At 53.3% G+C, this 15490-nt stretch overlaps 1 protein-coding gene across 1 annotated transcript in view; it reads left to right on the top strand.

Annotated features, from left to right (window-relative positions):
* The first annotated feature begins 10800 nt into the window (after positions 1-10800).
* Positions 10801-15490, top strand: part of COLGALT2 (collagen beta(1-O)galactosyltransferase 2) — a 101170-nt gene continuing 96480 nt past the window's right edge. Inside the window, exon 1 of the mRNA XM_030573867.1 lies at positions 10801-11279. Within this exon, the coding sequence (XP_030429727.1) occupies positions 11050-11279 (230 nt within the window). The 5' untranslated portion in view covers positions 10801-11049. The remainder of the gene's footprint in view (positions 11280-15490) is intronic.

Raw genomic sequence — 15490 nt, 5'->3', positions numbered from 1 at the left:
ATTGCCAACCCTAAGTTGCCCTGTCCCATTGGAGCTGTCACTCTCTGCATCTGTCCCTGTCCACCCATCCCTCTCACCTCCAACCCCCTTTAGCCACCCACCTCTTCCTCTCTCTCCATCCCAATGTCTATCCCAGGAGTGAGCAAACGTTTTGGCCTGAGGGCCACATCTCGGTGGGGAAATTGCATTCAGCTCCATGAATGTGGGGTCGGGTGCGGGAGGGAATGTGGGATGCAGCAGGGGTGAGGTGTACCGGAAGGGGCTCCGGGCAGGGGGTTGAGGTGCGGGGCGCGGCAGGGGGTTGGGGATTCAGGGCAGGGGGTTTCAGTGTGGCAGGGGGCTAGAGTGCAGAAGGGGTGTGGGGTGTGGCAGGGGTCTCAGGGCAGGGGGTTGGGGTGTGGGGCACAGCAGGGGGTTGGGGATTCAGGGCAGGGGGTTTCAGTGTGGCAGGGGGCTCAGGGCAGGGGGTTGGAGTGCAGAAGGGGTGTGGGGTGTGGCAGGGGGCTCAGGGCAGGGGGTTGGGGTGCAGGCTCCAGCCCCATGCCACTTACCTGGAGCGGCTCTGGGGTGGCAGCGGTGCACAGCAGGGCTGAGACAGGCTCCCTGCCTGCCCTGGCCCTGCGCCATACCTCTCCCGGAAGCAGCCAGCAACACATCCCAGTGGTCCTTGTGGGAGATGGGAGTAGAGGGTTCCGCATGCTGCCCTTGCCTGTGGGTACCTCTCCCGAAGCTCTCATTGGCCATGGTTCCCTGTTCCTGGCCAATAGGAGCTGCAGGAGTTGGTGCCTGCAAGTGAGGGCACTGCACGGAGCCCTCTGTCCCTCCAGGGGCAACAGGGACGTGTTGTCCACCACTTCTTGGAGGGGCATGGGGCCCACAGTGCCACGGGAAAGCCAATCCCGCAGGCCAGATCCAAATCCCTGACAGGCTGGATCTGTCCTGCGGGCCGGAGTTTGCCCACCCCTGGTCTATTCCCTTTCTGTCCCATCTCACTGCAGTGCTTACCACACAAATAAACTGTGGGTGACATTAAATAAATGCCACAAACCAAGGGAGAAATGCATGACATACCATGAAATGCAGCAAGCAAACACCACTATGGATAGATGGGAAGAGGAAGATTAGGGGAATTGAGAGGGAAAAAGGAGGTGGAGGAAGGGATGAGGGGAATGGAGGGAGGGTCTATATAATACTAGTTATATAGTAGTGTTTTACATGTTCAGTTGCCATACAAATATTCACCAATCATTTTTCACTACGGCCATGTAAAGTAGTATGGGACTTCAGGGTGTGTGGAAGGAGTGGTGATGAAGGGAAGAGGGGAATGGAGGAGGATGGTAGTTGAGGGAAGGAGGTAGAGAAATTCAAGGTAAAGGAGGAAGTGAATGAGAGAGAAGCAATGACAGAAAGGAGGGGAAGAAATAAAAAGAAACAAAAGGGGAAGAAAGGAAAAAAAAGCAAGAGCGAGGAGGTGAAAGTGAACAGGAGAAGAAATGCTGAAGGAAAAAAAGAGGGAGAGAGGCTAAATTGAGAGAGGATGATGGCAGAAGAGTTGGTAAGATGAAAAGATAAAATAAGTCAAAACCTTGACAATATTCATAATAACAATTTGAATGAAAACATCACTGGGAAAGAGAGACTATGTGGACAGAAAATATAAGTGTGGGAAGGATGAGAAAGGAAGAATCGGAATAAAGACAATTTGATATATTTTATTAATTTATTTAAAGTTTGTATAATCTGTGTAGATTCTCACTGATTCTCTATGTGAATGGGGTTTCTACAGTCCAATGCATGCCAGATTTCCCTTTGCAGAAGTTGGCAGCTCCTTGCTTGGCACCTGGCTTGTAGAATTTCAAACACTGGCCCCAACTAATCCATCCCTGGTTAGGAGGCATTAAAAGCATAGCTTGGTGCTGGTGTCTGCTCAGTATGCGGCAGCATAAAAACAAATACATAGTTGGTGCATTAAGAGAATAATAAAGAACAAATGGCAATGACATAAATGAAACAATTAAATATCCCCTTCTGGGGCATTGTGCCCAGTTTTAGTTAACCTACCTCAAGAAAGATGTGGCAGAGAGTGAAAACAAACAGAGACAGGCATTTAAAATGTTTAGTGGGAAGGCGCGGACTGGAATTAGTTAGCCTGGGAAAGAGAACAAGAGGGGACTTGACTGAGGTATTCAGACTTAGGCCGAGCATAATGGAAAATTGAACAGTCCCTTCTCTTATCCTGTTATGATGATATAGTAACAGCTGGGTCCATTGGTGAAGGATAAATAAAAGGACATCTCTATTTATTCAGCATTTAATCAGTGTGCACTGGTGCAGGAGGTCACTGAGGGACCAGTCCTGCTTCTCTAATTCTGGCAATTTTCAGGAGCTTTGCCTGTCTAAGAAGTGTAGCTTTGATAGGGCACATACACCTTATTCCCTTGTGACCAACGAAGGGGCTAAAGCCTTTCAGTGGGCACAAAAGAGTTGGCTGGTTTTCAAAGGGCTACCAGACCTGGAGGGAAGAGATGGCAGCTGCGGCTTGTTTGGCTCCTGGACAGAGGAATGGACAGCTGTGCCTCCTAGGTATGGAAAAAATAGAAGAAAGTAGAGGCTTCCAAGGCCTGTGGGTGGTATGTTCCTAGCAGGTGAAGGAAGCTGCTCTCCAGCTGATTCAGGGAACAGCACACCTAAATAAGTATCTGGGGGAATTTGCTGCTTGCCTGAACTAATGGAGACTATGGTACTGCCAAAGAGAGTACGCACAGTCAAACTGTTCCTTGTTTGGTATGGACACCTGGAGTGGACTCAAGAAAGATGCCTGCATTTGTTTTATTTCCTTGGGACCTAAGGCCAGGGCTGGCTCCAGGCACCCGACCCAGGCACCAGCGCAGCAAGCAGGTGCCTGGGGTGGCCAATGATGAGGCGCAGTGGAGCTGCCGCTGATCGTGATCACGGCTTCCCCCCCACCCCCTCTTCACTGCTTGGGGCGGCAAAAACCCTGGAGCCGGCCCCACCTATGGCCAAAGGAAAAATCGGTGTGTTACTTCCTCCCAACCAGAATAGTTGATTTGCCCAGCCTTTTTAAAACCTGCTTACACAGGCAGGCTAGTACCTTAACCCTTGGAGTGACTAACAGTCCTATTACAGCACAATTGGTCCTTGAGTCAAAGGCACTGGCTGGATTTTAAAAAGCAATGGGATATTTTTGACCACTATAAACAAAACAATTATATGAGTTGTAACAGTAGCTGCTGCATCCTGCCATGTATCAGAAATCTGACCTTTTGTAACCCTGACCCATGTTATTGGCAGTAGGAAATGAAGTTGAATCTTACTCCTGTGTCATACCGTTATTATACACTGATAAACACACCTCATGCTTAGGAGGGAATTGTTCCCATTTACCAACACAGCACAGCTGGCCCTGTGTGTGTGTGTGTGTGTGTAGTTGGTGAGGTTGGGGGAGGTATTGAAGAGGAGCTGCCTTCCTTGAAAGCATCAGATGCTGCTGGTGGCAGGATACTTTGCTAGACAGTCTGATTCGGAATAGTAACTCCTGGTCCAAAAGGGCCTTTGATGCCATTAACAAAACATGAAGAAGCAAGTAATGTAAAGTGTTCAAATCACAAGTGGCTTTTGTTAAAGTCATTGTGTTGTGTAGCTAAAGCCATGCTCAACCTTTTGAAAACATCCCATAGTGAATTAAGTGAAATAGGTTTAGAACTAGATTGTCCTTTTACATTTAGCTCTGTGCTGGGGAGGGGCTGTGCTGCCCAAGAAAGGAATTGTGTTTCTTTTCCCCTGCTCTCTATTTCCTCTTGGGAGAGAGTAATCTCTTTTACTATGGGGCCCACTCTGCATTAGCTCAGCAGTGCTGGCTCTGTGTTAAGTGGGCAGAGTCAAGATTCCCCCCACTCAGCAGAGCAGGAGGGAACACCAGGTGCTCAAGGCTTTATCTTGAGAAGGGCTTAGTACCTGTAATGTCTATTCATTTCTGTGGGAGCTGTGAGTACAATGGGCCCAGATCCACAATCTCACACAGTACATTCTCAAATGAACACACACAGGAAAATGATAAAAGACAAAAATGCTCTAGCACCTGTGGGTGAACACCCTTCACAAAGCAGTCACTCCATAACCAACCTATCAGTCTTCATCCTCAAAGGAAGCCTGCCCAACACTTTCAAAAAAGACAAGCCTGGGATCCTAAATCCATAACTTTACTAAAAATCAGTCTTAATAAAGACACTGGATTTATGGTTTATTACAACAGTCTGGAACCCAGTAAACCCCCCCGCCCCCCGGTTTCAGTCCGATGACTATAGGGGTGTTAATGGTCAACTTCACCTTGGGAGTCCCTTAGAATACATGCTAACTACTTACGCTAAACTATCTGTTCAATCTTGTATTTAGCTGTCACACTTTCAGTATCTTTCCCTGACCTGAAGAGCTCCATGTAAGATCAAAGGCTTGTCTCTCTCACCAAGAGAAGTTGGGCCAAAAAAAGATTTTATTAGAGAATGTTTAAATAAAAATGATACAAAGAGTTCAAAGCGTCAGTTGTTGGTCATTGGGGGCAACATACAGAGTATAGGGGGACACTGGTATGTGGGAATTGGTTAGCACATAACATATACAGTCTGCAAGGTCCCCCAATGCGGGGTGTATGGTGGGTGGGATCAAGAAGCAGTAGGGAAGCAGTGAGGGTACATCGCTCATACAGTGGGTTACACAGTCATGGGTATAAGTAAGTGGGCCGGGTAATGGGGACAGGATGACCCTCGCATGGTGGAATCTAGGTCGGTGGCTTTAGGGCTTAGGGGATATGGTTCAGTAGGGGGGGTTTATAGGCCTCCTCCCCCCGTGGGTGCACAGAGCCATGCCGGCTCACTCTTGGTATTGGTGGTGGCCGGTGATGTGCTCTATGTAAATGTCCCTAGACCACTGGGTAGTGTCCGAGACCATCAAACGTCTCATGAGCCATGCATAGCGACGGCCCACCCCACAGGCCCTAAGTACACGTTCATTACAGGGATCCCAGGCACCCAGGGCCCCGACAATCAGGGCATCGGTGTAAACCTCATAGCCCTTTGCCCGCAGGGTGTCCGCCAAGGGGGCATATTTTTCGAGTTTACGGGCTTGGGCTTCACGGAAGGCTGGGGTCCTGTTCTCAAACGGGATCGTCACGTCGACGAGGATGATCTTTTTCCGCTCCTCATCCGTGATGATGATGTCCAGGCGTAGCAGGCTGTCGGTGTCGGGGATGGTGTGGTTGACTGCGACCTCACCCAGGTGTGGGGCAATGGCCTTCACCAGCTGGTCCTGGACGGCATTGTGGTGCAGCTGCCAGGCTCTGGCGTGGGGCTTGCAGCTGCACAGGACATGGGGCAAGGTCTCCAGGGTGTACCCACGCTTCCTGCAGCGCTTGTCTCGGTTCCCGTGGCGGATGGCTCCATTGAGCGGGACGCAGTTCAGGCGGGCGCGGTGTATGAACTGCCAGTCGGCGAAACGGGTGAAACTGCCCACAGGGAGAAAGTGGTTGCTGGAGTCCCACTTGCTGGTCACCTCAAAGGCCTTGCCCTGGTCGGGTTTTTTCCTCAGGGTGTCCACGTAGAGCGCGTGAACAGCGGCCTTCAGTGACTTCTCCAGCATGCCTCTGGCTCCGGGGCTGATGATGGTGTTGCCCTGTGTTTCGATCCGTGGCACCAAGACTCCCAGCTCCTGTCGTTCCTTGCTCCATATCCAGCGGCAGCCCAGTCATTTTCCCAGCCGGCGCGTGGCGTTGCGGGCACGGGACCACAGCGAAGTAATGTCGCCCCCGTCCCGGGCGAATTCACTGTCCAGGGAGCCGCTCAGGAAAGTGGCTACACCCGGGCCGGAGGGAGGCCTGCCAATTCGCTTCTCGATGATGGTGTATAGGGCAGCTGCTGCGACGTTCTTTACCGTGGTGTCCGGGCACGTCAGGAGGTGGAAGGCGTGCGTGACGACTGCAATGTCGCAGAGTTCTCCCATGCGGGGGACGTTGGCACCACCGTGCCTGTGGGCAATGTATATGAACTCGTTGCTGGCTCTCCGGGGCAGGGACAGCCACTACTTAACCAGCTGCTGGATGGCGTTGTCCGCCTTGTTGAGGGGCACCTTTGCCACGGCAGAACCTCTTAAGACGAAGGTGATGCGGGGGATCAGGAAAGTGTTGAGGGCGTTGATCTTCTGCCACGGCTCCAGCAGGGATGCGTCGATCTTGGCAGCGTCCTGTAGGATCTCCCGGATGGTGTCCTCAGGGGTCTGCCGGACGCGGACACCAGTCGGCGTGCCGAGGTGTTGGTACGCCTGTCCTTCTGCCAGGGGAACGACAGACTCGCCCTGGATCTGGAACTCCGTCATCTGCACTGAGTCTCTCTTGCTCCCGTTGACATGGAGGGACGCGCACTTCTTGGCGTTAAAGCGAAGTCCCATCCAGTCCGCGACTCCCCCGATAGTGTTGAGCATGCTCTGGAGCCTCTCGGGGTCATCCGCGATTAGGACCAGGTCATCCGCATAGGCCAAGATGCTCACCCTCTCGCCATGCAGGTTGAGGCCATCAGCACAGTCCAAGATCGCCCGCAAGAGCGGCTCCATGGTGAGGTTGAAGATGATTGGGCTGAGGGGGCAGCCTTGCTTCACGCCGCTGTGGATCGGGATCTTGACGGTTTCTCCTTCTACCGAGCGGATGGTGGTGCTGCAATCCTCGTAGAGTTCCCAGATCAGGCCAAGGAAGGTCTCCAGCATCCCAAACTCCCGTAGCGTGCTGAAGATGTGGTTGTGGGGGATGGACCCGAAGGCGTTGGCCAGGTCGAGCCACGCTATCGTGCACTGCTCCCGCGCCCTCTTGGTCATCTGGAGAACGGTCTGGAGCAGGAAGTTGTGCTCGTAGCACCCCTCTGACGGCATGAAGCCCTTCTGTGCTGGGCTGATGGCTCCCCCAGCTGTTGCCCACTCCGTGATCCTGGCTGCCAGGCAGCTGGCGTACAGTTTGTACATCGTGGAACAGAGGGAGATGGGTCTCCAGTTGCTGGGGTCATCTCGTTTGCCCTTTTTGTGAATCAGGACAGTCATGGCCCTCTTCCAGGAGGTGGGAGACCTGCCAAAGCGCCGGCACAGGTTAAAGATGCCAGAGAGCACGAAGCAGCCAGGGTCTCGCTTCTTGAGCAGGCTGTAGGGGATGCTGTCCTTTCCGGGTGCCATGTTCTTTGTTCTGGAAAGCCTGGCTGCCACCTCTTTAGGCGTGAAGTCAATCTCTAGGTCGCCTGTATTGGTGATGTGGGGCAGGGGGCGGAGGCACTCCGGGCGCTGTGCATCATTTCTGGGTTTGTCACCAAATACTCCAAGGAAGTAGCTGTAGAGGCGCTCAGGCAGGATCGTGCAGTAGGACGGGGGGCCGTCGAGGACCGCTCTTACAGCCTTGAGGCGGTTCGTTCTGTACAGCTTCTGGATCTTGGAGGCGGCTGCGGGTCGTAGCGACGGTTGGTGTTCCTTCTTCTAGCTCCTCTGGAGGTGGTGCCATGATTCGGGATGGGCCGTCTGAAGGCAGGCCGGGTGGTCGCTTGGTTTGGTGCCCTCTTTGAGGCAGCCTCTGTAGTTAGCTCGCGACTGAGCCTGTCGATGAGCAAGTCAAAGTCCTCGAAGGAAGCTGCCGCTTGGAGCTCCTCAATCCAGGCGGCCTGCCAAGGTGTGGCTGGCCTATCCTTCAGCCGCTGTTGCTCGGGTTCCTCGACCGGTGTGGGCAGGGGGTTTGCCGTCTGATCGAAGGGTTGCTTCACTTGCGGCTCAGGGGGCCTTTCGGTTGGTTCCTGAGGCAGAGTCATAGGTGGGGTAGCACCGTTGTTGATTGCTGGTGGGACTTGGTTCGGGTTGGTGGGTGTGGAGGTGACACCTGGTCTTTCGTGCGCGGTTGTCATCTGGTGGGTATCTGTGGGAGCACGTGACCTTCTGGTGGCGGGGACCGGCCTGGCGTCTTTTGGGGCTGTGTCGGTCCGTCTGATGATGGGGGACTGGTGGTGCGGTCTGGTTGTGGCAGTGGGCCCTGCGACAGTAGTAGTGTGCAGAGCGGTCTGGGGGGTGGTTCCCGTTCTCCCAGTGGGCATGGCTCGTAGTGCGGGTGGGGGAGTTGCGTCGACTCCCCTTGTGGCTAGTGTTCGTGGGGTGGTCCGAGGGTCCACGGTGGTGCCTCCAGGGGCAGGTTTTTGGGCGGCCACGTGTGGTGGAGCACTGACCCGTCTTGAGGTGGGGTCACGCTGGATGGGCCTTCAGCTACCTTGTCTCTCAGATCCACAAAATTGTTTAGGCTTCTAGCTTCTGTTTAGGAGCCTAGATATCTTTGTGGATCTGGGCATAGGCTCCTATTAAGATCATGGTCCCCAGATATAAATTGTTACAGTGGGTATTGTGTGGTCATGGTGTTAAACTGTAATCTGTTGCATTGATGGTCCTTTCAGGGCCACTCATTGGAATATTTCTGGAGAGGGTGAGTTAATGAAATGCAGTGAATATTTTAGTGTCTCAGATAATTTCCAATCTGGATAATTGCGTTCTGCTTATCTAAATTTCCTCCTGCAGTTTGTTTTAGATACAGTAAATTAGCTGATTTCATCTGGATATCCTGAGACATCTATTTGTAAAACACTTTGTATAAAAGTGCAAAATAACTTCCTTTCCTCAGTTGCTATGAAGTATGGCTGTGGAATGTGAATCAGCTACTGCCTTCTATCCCAGAGATAGCACAGGTACGTGGAGTAAGAGAACCCTATGTACCTATTGAGGCCCTGGTGATAGGCAGGCGCATGCCCACCCACTTCTAAGCCTCCCACCACCCCAGCCACTGGACTCAGGCAACAAAAGATTATGGGGGGACAACAAAGGAAAAATCAGGGATAGGAGTGTTAAAAGCAGGGAGCCAGAGGAGGACAGAGAGCAGAGAACCACGAACAGTGCCCATTGCTCCTCAAAGGCATCCAGGGAGCCAGTGCACAAGTCCAGAGGAACTCTGCCCAGAGATGTGACTTAAGGGAGAATCAGAAGTAGGCCCCACAGTTGCAGAGCGCCTCCCTGTCCAGCTTCCTCCTCCTGGTATGGTGGACAGCCACCTGGGCCCGCACCAGGAAGAAGTTGGTGAGGAGGTCTCGTGACTTTGTAGGGCCACTAATGGGGTGTGCATAGATCAGGAAATGCAGGGAAAAGTGCAGTCAGAACTTAAGAAGAAGGTTCTGGAGGAGCCAGAAAAGGGGCTGCAACATAGTGCATTCGATGTCAGCGTGTGCCACAGTCTCCCTCTCGCCACAGAAGGGGCAGGTGTTGGGGAAGGCGGTGAACTGCTCCGAGCAGACGCCCGTGCTTACTGCTCCATGAAGGAGCTGCCAGAAAATATCCCCAGTGTGCCATGGGACCAGGGTGGAATATGGATTGGCCCACTGGGGTTCCTCACCCTCCATGGGTAGTAGGAGGTCCCACCACTTGGTGTCAGGATGAGATACAAGGGTGAGGAAGTGAAAGGTGTGGAGCATGAGCATGTATAGCTGTTTCCTAGGTATGGTTCAGAGGTGGACCAGCTGCATGTCACGCAGATGGCTCAGGTGGTGCATAGGGAATGGGTGGGAAGGCTCACTGGGCAGAGGCCTGAAGGTAAACTCTGGAGGGTCAGGAGTGAGGGAAGGGCGGGGAGCACCCTCCCAAGGATCCACTTCAGGAAAGCCTGGAGGTGGGTGGTAAGGCTGCCATCACCTCCTGAAGTATATGATGGGGGACTATATGATGGGGGAAATGAGGAGTAGAGAGCCCCATGTGCCAGCTGAGTGCCAGGGGATCCATCCAGTCCTTCTGGTTGTAGTCCAGGAGGTCTCGGATCCTGGTGGTACCAGCCAGGACCAATCTCTGGCACACCGAGAGGGACCCTGCCACTTGCACATCAAAATGGAGGTTGTGTTGCATGGGTTCTGCAAGGAAGTCATCCCCTTTTGTGGCTGCTGTGGACCTGGTCACTGAGACTAGCTGCCAGGTCCTGAATAGAAAAGACCTGAAAAGACTGGCATCTCAGAGAGGCCTCAGAGGAGACCTCTTGGATTGAGATAGAAGAGTTGCCGATCATATTGGAGGCAGCAGAGGAAGGTTTTCACCAGTGCACTCCACACCGAACTATCAGCACCATAAAGGAGCCTCTGAGGGCCTGGAGGTGGAAGACATGGAGTCAGAGCAGGCCCTCCTGTCTACTCTCCTCCAGGTGGAAGAGATCCCTGTGTCTCTGTTTTAATTGTGTAAGGTTCTTTGGGATGAAAGGTGCAAAATGTTTCTTTTAAATGTTTAAATGGTTGGGTTGGTGTTTCCTTTGTTAAACTGATCTCTTGGCCTTTGCCATGACACAGGCCCAAACTCTGCAAAGCACTTCAGTGGGATTTAAACTGTGTGGAAGGGGAGCCTACCTTATAAAACACAGAGTGCAGTTATAAAATAACAATGGTTAAGTATAAAGGCTGGATACAGACACTCCTTTGCACCCAGTCCTTTCTCTGAAGTCGTCATGACTTTTGGGTGCACAAGAAACATGGGGATCAGGCACTTGATGACAGCCTTGCAAACTTCCCTTTGCCCAGCTCAGGGGGCTTTGGCTTCTTTTCTTTTTTGGACTGGCTCTTAAACAATTCGATTTTGTCCTAATTGTCATGGTAACCCCGGGCGAGTAGATTTCGGGGCTTGGTACAAATATTCACGACTGGCTTGGGAAGCTGCTGGGTGGGGTTGTTCTTGAGCCCGAGGGGGAGCGGAGGGGACCCAGCACAGAAACAGGAAGGTTGAGTTGCTCAGAGGCGAGGGGCTGTGCTGTGCTGCTTGACCCGGGACGGCTGGAACCAGAGGGAGGTGAGCACACGGGCGTGTCGCGTGTGCAGCCCCAGCCCCCTCTCCATCCCGTTCAGCCTGCCCACCGCGAGGACCTGCCGTGCAGTCCCCCGCCAGCCCCCAGTAGCGTGGCTCAGCTGCCTGCAGGCTGGCGGCTTCTCCCGGCACTTCACGCTCCGGAACATGGCTGCGCTGCCCGCGCTCCGGCTGCTGCTGTGCTGCTTGCTGGGGGCCAGGAGCGGGGCCAGCTTTCCCGCGGAGCCGCCGGAGGGCTCGGCCCCTTTGCCGGAGTCGCCTCTGCAGAAGCCCACCGTCTTCATCGCCATCCTCGCCAGGAACGCTGCCCACGCGCTGCCCCACTGCCTCGGCGGCCTCGAGCGGCTGCGCTACCCCAAGAGCCGGCTGGCCATCTGGTAAGGCGCGGGGCTGGGCGGGGCAGCCGATGTCCCTGGCCCGGGGCAGCGGGAGCAGAGCGGAGGACGCGCTGCTTTGTGCGGGAGAAAAGTTTCTGGGCAGCTGCCCTCAGGAACAGGCAGCGTCTGTCTGGCCAGTGCGCGGGGGAGAGATCCGGATGGCAGCGAAAGGGGGAAGTAGTGCAGAGGCTAGGAGGAAAGGGGTGCAGGTTGGGGGGGGGCAGGACAGAGCCTAGGAGGGGGTGCAGGTTGGGGGGCAGTGCAGAGGTCAGGGGGGGTGTAGGTTAAAGGGGGCAGTGCACAGGTCAGGAGGGCTGCAGGTCACGGGACAGTGCAGAGGTCAGTAGAGGTGGCAGATTAAGGGGGGCAGTGGAGAGATCAGGAGGGTGTGTGCTAAGAGGTTAAGGGGGAAGAGGGTAGTGCACAGGCTGAATTGGGGGTGCAGGTAAAGGGGGACAGTGCAGAGGTCAGGAGGGGTGCAGGTCACAGGACAGTGCAGAGGTCAGTAGAGGGGGCAGTGCAGAAGTCAGGAGGGGTGTAGGTTAAGGCGGGCAGTGCAGAGGTCAGGAGGGGGTGCAGGTGTGGGGGGGCAGTGCAGAAGCCAGGAGCATAATGATGATAAAGCAAGGGAACTAGTAACCTGCTGCCTTCAGTGCTGCAGGATTGAGGGCAGTGATTTTCAAGCTTTTTTCATTTGCAGGCCTCTACAATATTTCAAATGGAGGTGCAGCCCCTTTGGAAGTCTTAGCCATAGTGTGCAGAGACCCAGGGGTCCAGGGACCACAGGTTGAAAACCACTGATCTAGGGCAAGGTATCTTTGTCTTGCTGAAAATGTGAGGGCTCCCTGCGTTTCAGGACTCCTGATATACTGAGCAAGAGGCACTGCACCTCTTCAGGCAAGAGGTATCAGCCAGGGGCTTCTCTATGATCCTTTTCTGTGCTGTGATTTCCTAGCCCTAGCTGTTCTACTGGAAATGAGGGTCTTTCCCTACTGCAGTGGTTGGGATCAGGACGAGAGCAAAGTTTTGCCTAACCCTTTGTGTTCTTAGTTGTAAACTTTCCCTGGAGCTACTGCTTCATATTGGAGAAAGGGATTTCTTGGAAGGAGCTGACAGCGTGGCTCAGACTCTCTAGGTAACTCCGCCCCATCCATGTTAAGAGGGAAGGGCTCCAAAATTAATCTCCTTCTCTGCAACCTCCCCACATGGCTTGATACATTAAACCAGGAGCAGATGTCCACTAGCCTCTCCGGAGGAGAGCAGTACACACATCTCAATCTATGGAATGTTGTATTGGCTATAAAGGCCACAAACACACTGGAGGTAGATAGGCAATGATGTGTTTGGGAGGGCAGAGCAAGGCACATAAAATGAAGCAGGGATTACAGTTCATGCTTTAACAGCCAAGAAAAACTTTGACTGAAACCACAGTTTTGTTGCAAAATTGCAGGTTTTGATGGAACTTTGCCCACCTGCAAGCTTGATTGTTGGGTAAAATGCTTGATTCCTACACAAAAATTCAGGCCTGGGGCCAAAACGAATAACCAAAGTCTTTGTAGAGACAAATTGCTATTATATTATTTCCATTATTATACCGACTGAACTGCTGTACTTCAGTTAGTAGCAGGAGTGAAAGTAACTTAAAGGACTTACCAGTACTCCAGAGCCCTGAGGAGAGGGAGGGGCCTCAACTGGAACAGGATTTAAAGGGGCTGGGGTAGCAGCAGCTGGGAGCCCCAGGCCCTTTAAATCACCCTCAGAGCTACCAGCTGCAGAGGCGGCTGGGAGCCCATGGGGTGATTTAAAGGGCCTGGAGCTCCAGCTGCTGCTACTGGAGTGGAGCCCTGGGCCCTTTAAATCACCATCAGAGGGGGCCCCCGGCCTCTGGCGGAGCTTTAAAGGGCCTGGGGCTCCACTACAGTAGCGGCAGCTGCCAGAGTCCCAGAGCTGCCATCCCAGGGCTCCAGCAGCAGGGCTCACGTGGCAATTTAAAGGGCCCTGGAGGGTAGCAGCAGTGGGAGTCCTGAGCCCTTTAAATCATCACCCAAGCCATCCTGCCGGAGCCCCATGGTGGCAGTGGCAGAGAGGGGCTCAGGCTGTAATTTAAAGGGCCCGGGGCTCCGGCTGCTGCTACCACCCCACGCTCTCTAAATCATCCCTGGAGCTCTGCTGCCAGAGCCCTGGGGTAGCGGTGACGGTGCTCTGGTGGCAAGTTAAAGGGCCCGGGGCGGTAGCGGCGGCGGCCAAGACCCTGGCCCTTTAAATTGCTGCTTGAGCCCTGCTGCCGCTACCCCAGGGTTCTAGCAGGCTCCGGGAATGATTTAAAGGGCCACAGGGCAGTAGCTGTGGCTGGAGCCCTGGACCCTTTAAATCATCCCCAGAGCCCTGCTGCCGGAGCCCTGGGGAGGTGGTGGCGGGGCTCCGGGGGCTATTTTAAGGGCTGGGGTGGTAGCGGCTGCTGCAGCCCTGGCTCCTTTAAATAGCTGCTGGAGCCCCACCACCGCTACCCCAGGGCTCCAGGGACAATGTAAAGGGCCCGGGACGGTAGCTGCGGCAGGCACCCTGGACCCTTTAAATCGCTGCCTGAGCCCTGCTGCCACTTCCCCAGGGCTTTGGCGGCAGTTTAAAGGGCCCGGGGCTCCAGCCACTGCTGGGAGCCCCAGACCCTTTAAATTGCCACCAGGGGAAGCCAATCCGCCTTGGTGCGGTGCACTGGCTCTTGCTGGTACGTCGTACTTCCGGGGCTTACCGGTTTACTTTCACCTCCGGTTATTAGAGAGACAAGGTGGGAGAGGTAACAGCTTTTATTGGACCATCTTCTGTTGGTGAAAGACAAGTTTCAAACTACTCTGAGCTCTTCTTCAGGTCATGTTCTTTAGTTATACTGAAGTATTTGTGATGTGATGTTAGGCGTGCTTAAAGCATATATGAATAGGTGCCTTTCAGTATCTGTGTAGATCCAAAGAAATGAAATAAATAACATAGCTCAGAAAAAAGGACTGATTTCTCAGTGCTAGCTAGCTCTTAAATATTAGTATTTTGGGGATGTCCTAGAGGTTGCATTTGCCTGAGTTGGAAGGTGATTATGCTGAATAGGTTCTGGAGGGCATTGAACAGAATATATCCAATAGCATTGGCAAGATACATTAAGAGCACCATAGCTCATGAGCAGTGTGGTAATAAAACATGTTTTGTGGGAAAGAAAGAGATTGGCCTTGAATTCAGTTAGCCTGCTGGTATGTGAAGGGGAAAAAAATCCTTTCTACTCAGCCAGACATTAGTTATACATGATTGGAGCACCAGAAGCTGGTAGATAGGATTCTAAGAAGTAAGAACTTTTGTGGGGCCTAGACTAAAAGTAAGAAATGCTGTTTTAGAGCTTGCACCTGATCCAAAGTCCTTTGAAGTCAATGGAAAAAATCTTATTGATTTCAGTGAGCTTGTATCAATGATTCAGGAAGGAAGACTAGATTTTTAGGTCCCATCAGTACCAATGGAAGCTTGCATTAAATTACTTAATCAAACATGGACAAATATCCCTACATGCATTTCAGGGAGATAGTGGTTATTGACCTTCAAATACTCTACAGGTCTCTACAGAAAATTAGTGACTGAAGAAATGATTGGTTCTAATCCTCATGTATCATTATTTGGAAATGTTTTGTGCGCTGTGGTATCAGCATAGGTCAGGGCTGGCTCTAGCCATTTCGCCATCCCAAGCATGGCGGCACGCTGAGGGGGGCTCTCTGCCTCTCGCCAGTCCCGCAGCTCCGGTGGACCTCCCTCAGGCATCCCGCGGCTCCGGTGGAGCATCTGCAGGCACGCCTGCGGGAGGTCCGCCAGAGCCGCAGGACCAGTGGACCCTCCTTAGGGACGCCTGCGGGAGGTCCACCGGAGCCGCGGGACCGGCGGACCCTCCTTAGGGATGCCTGTGGGAGGTCCACCGGAGCCGCCTGCTGACCTCCCGGCAACTGGCAGAGCACCCCCTGCCGCATGCCGCCCCAAGCACGCGCTTGGCGCGCTGGGGCCCAGAGCCAGCCCTGCATAGGTATTGCATTCTGAACTACGGACCAGCAACATGACTTAGAACCATAAATGGACATGGTAGGGGTAAATGAACAACAAATGCATGTTTTAAGGATCTGAGTGCTGGAATACTTCTCAGCAATGTGTAACAGCTCATTTTAGAAGTTTGTCTCTGGGCTAGTGTG

The sequence above is a fragment of the Gopherus evgoodei genome, chromosome 8, assembly GCF_007399415.2.
Source record: "Gopherus evgoodei ecotype Sinaloan lineage chromosome 8, rGopEvg1_v1.p, whole genome shotgun sequence".
In the NCBI taxonomy this organism is placed as follows: Eukaryota; Metazoa; Chordata; order Testudines; family Testudinidae; genus Gopherus; species Gopherus evgoodei.
Note: the sequence above shows the minus strand (reverse complement) of the source record. Positions and strands in the feature narration are given on the sequence as shown.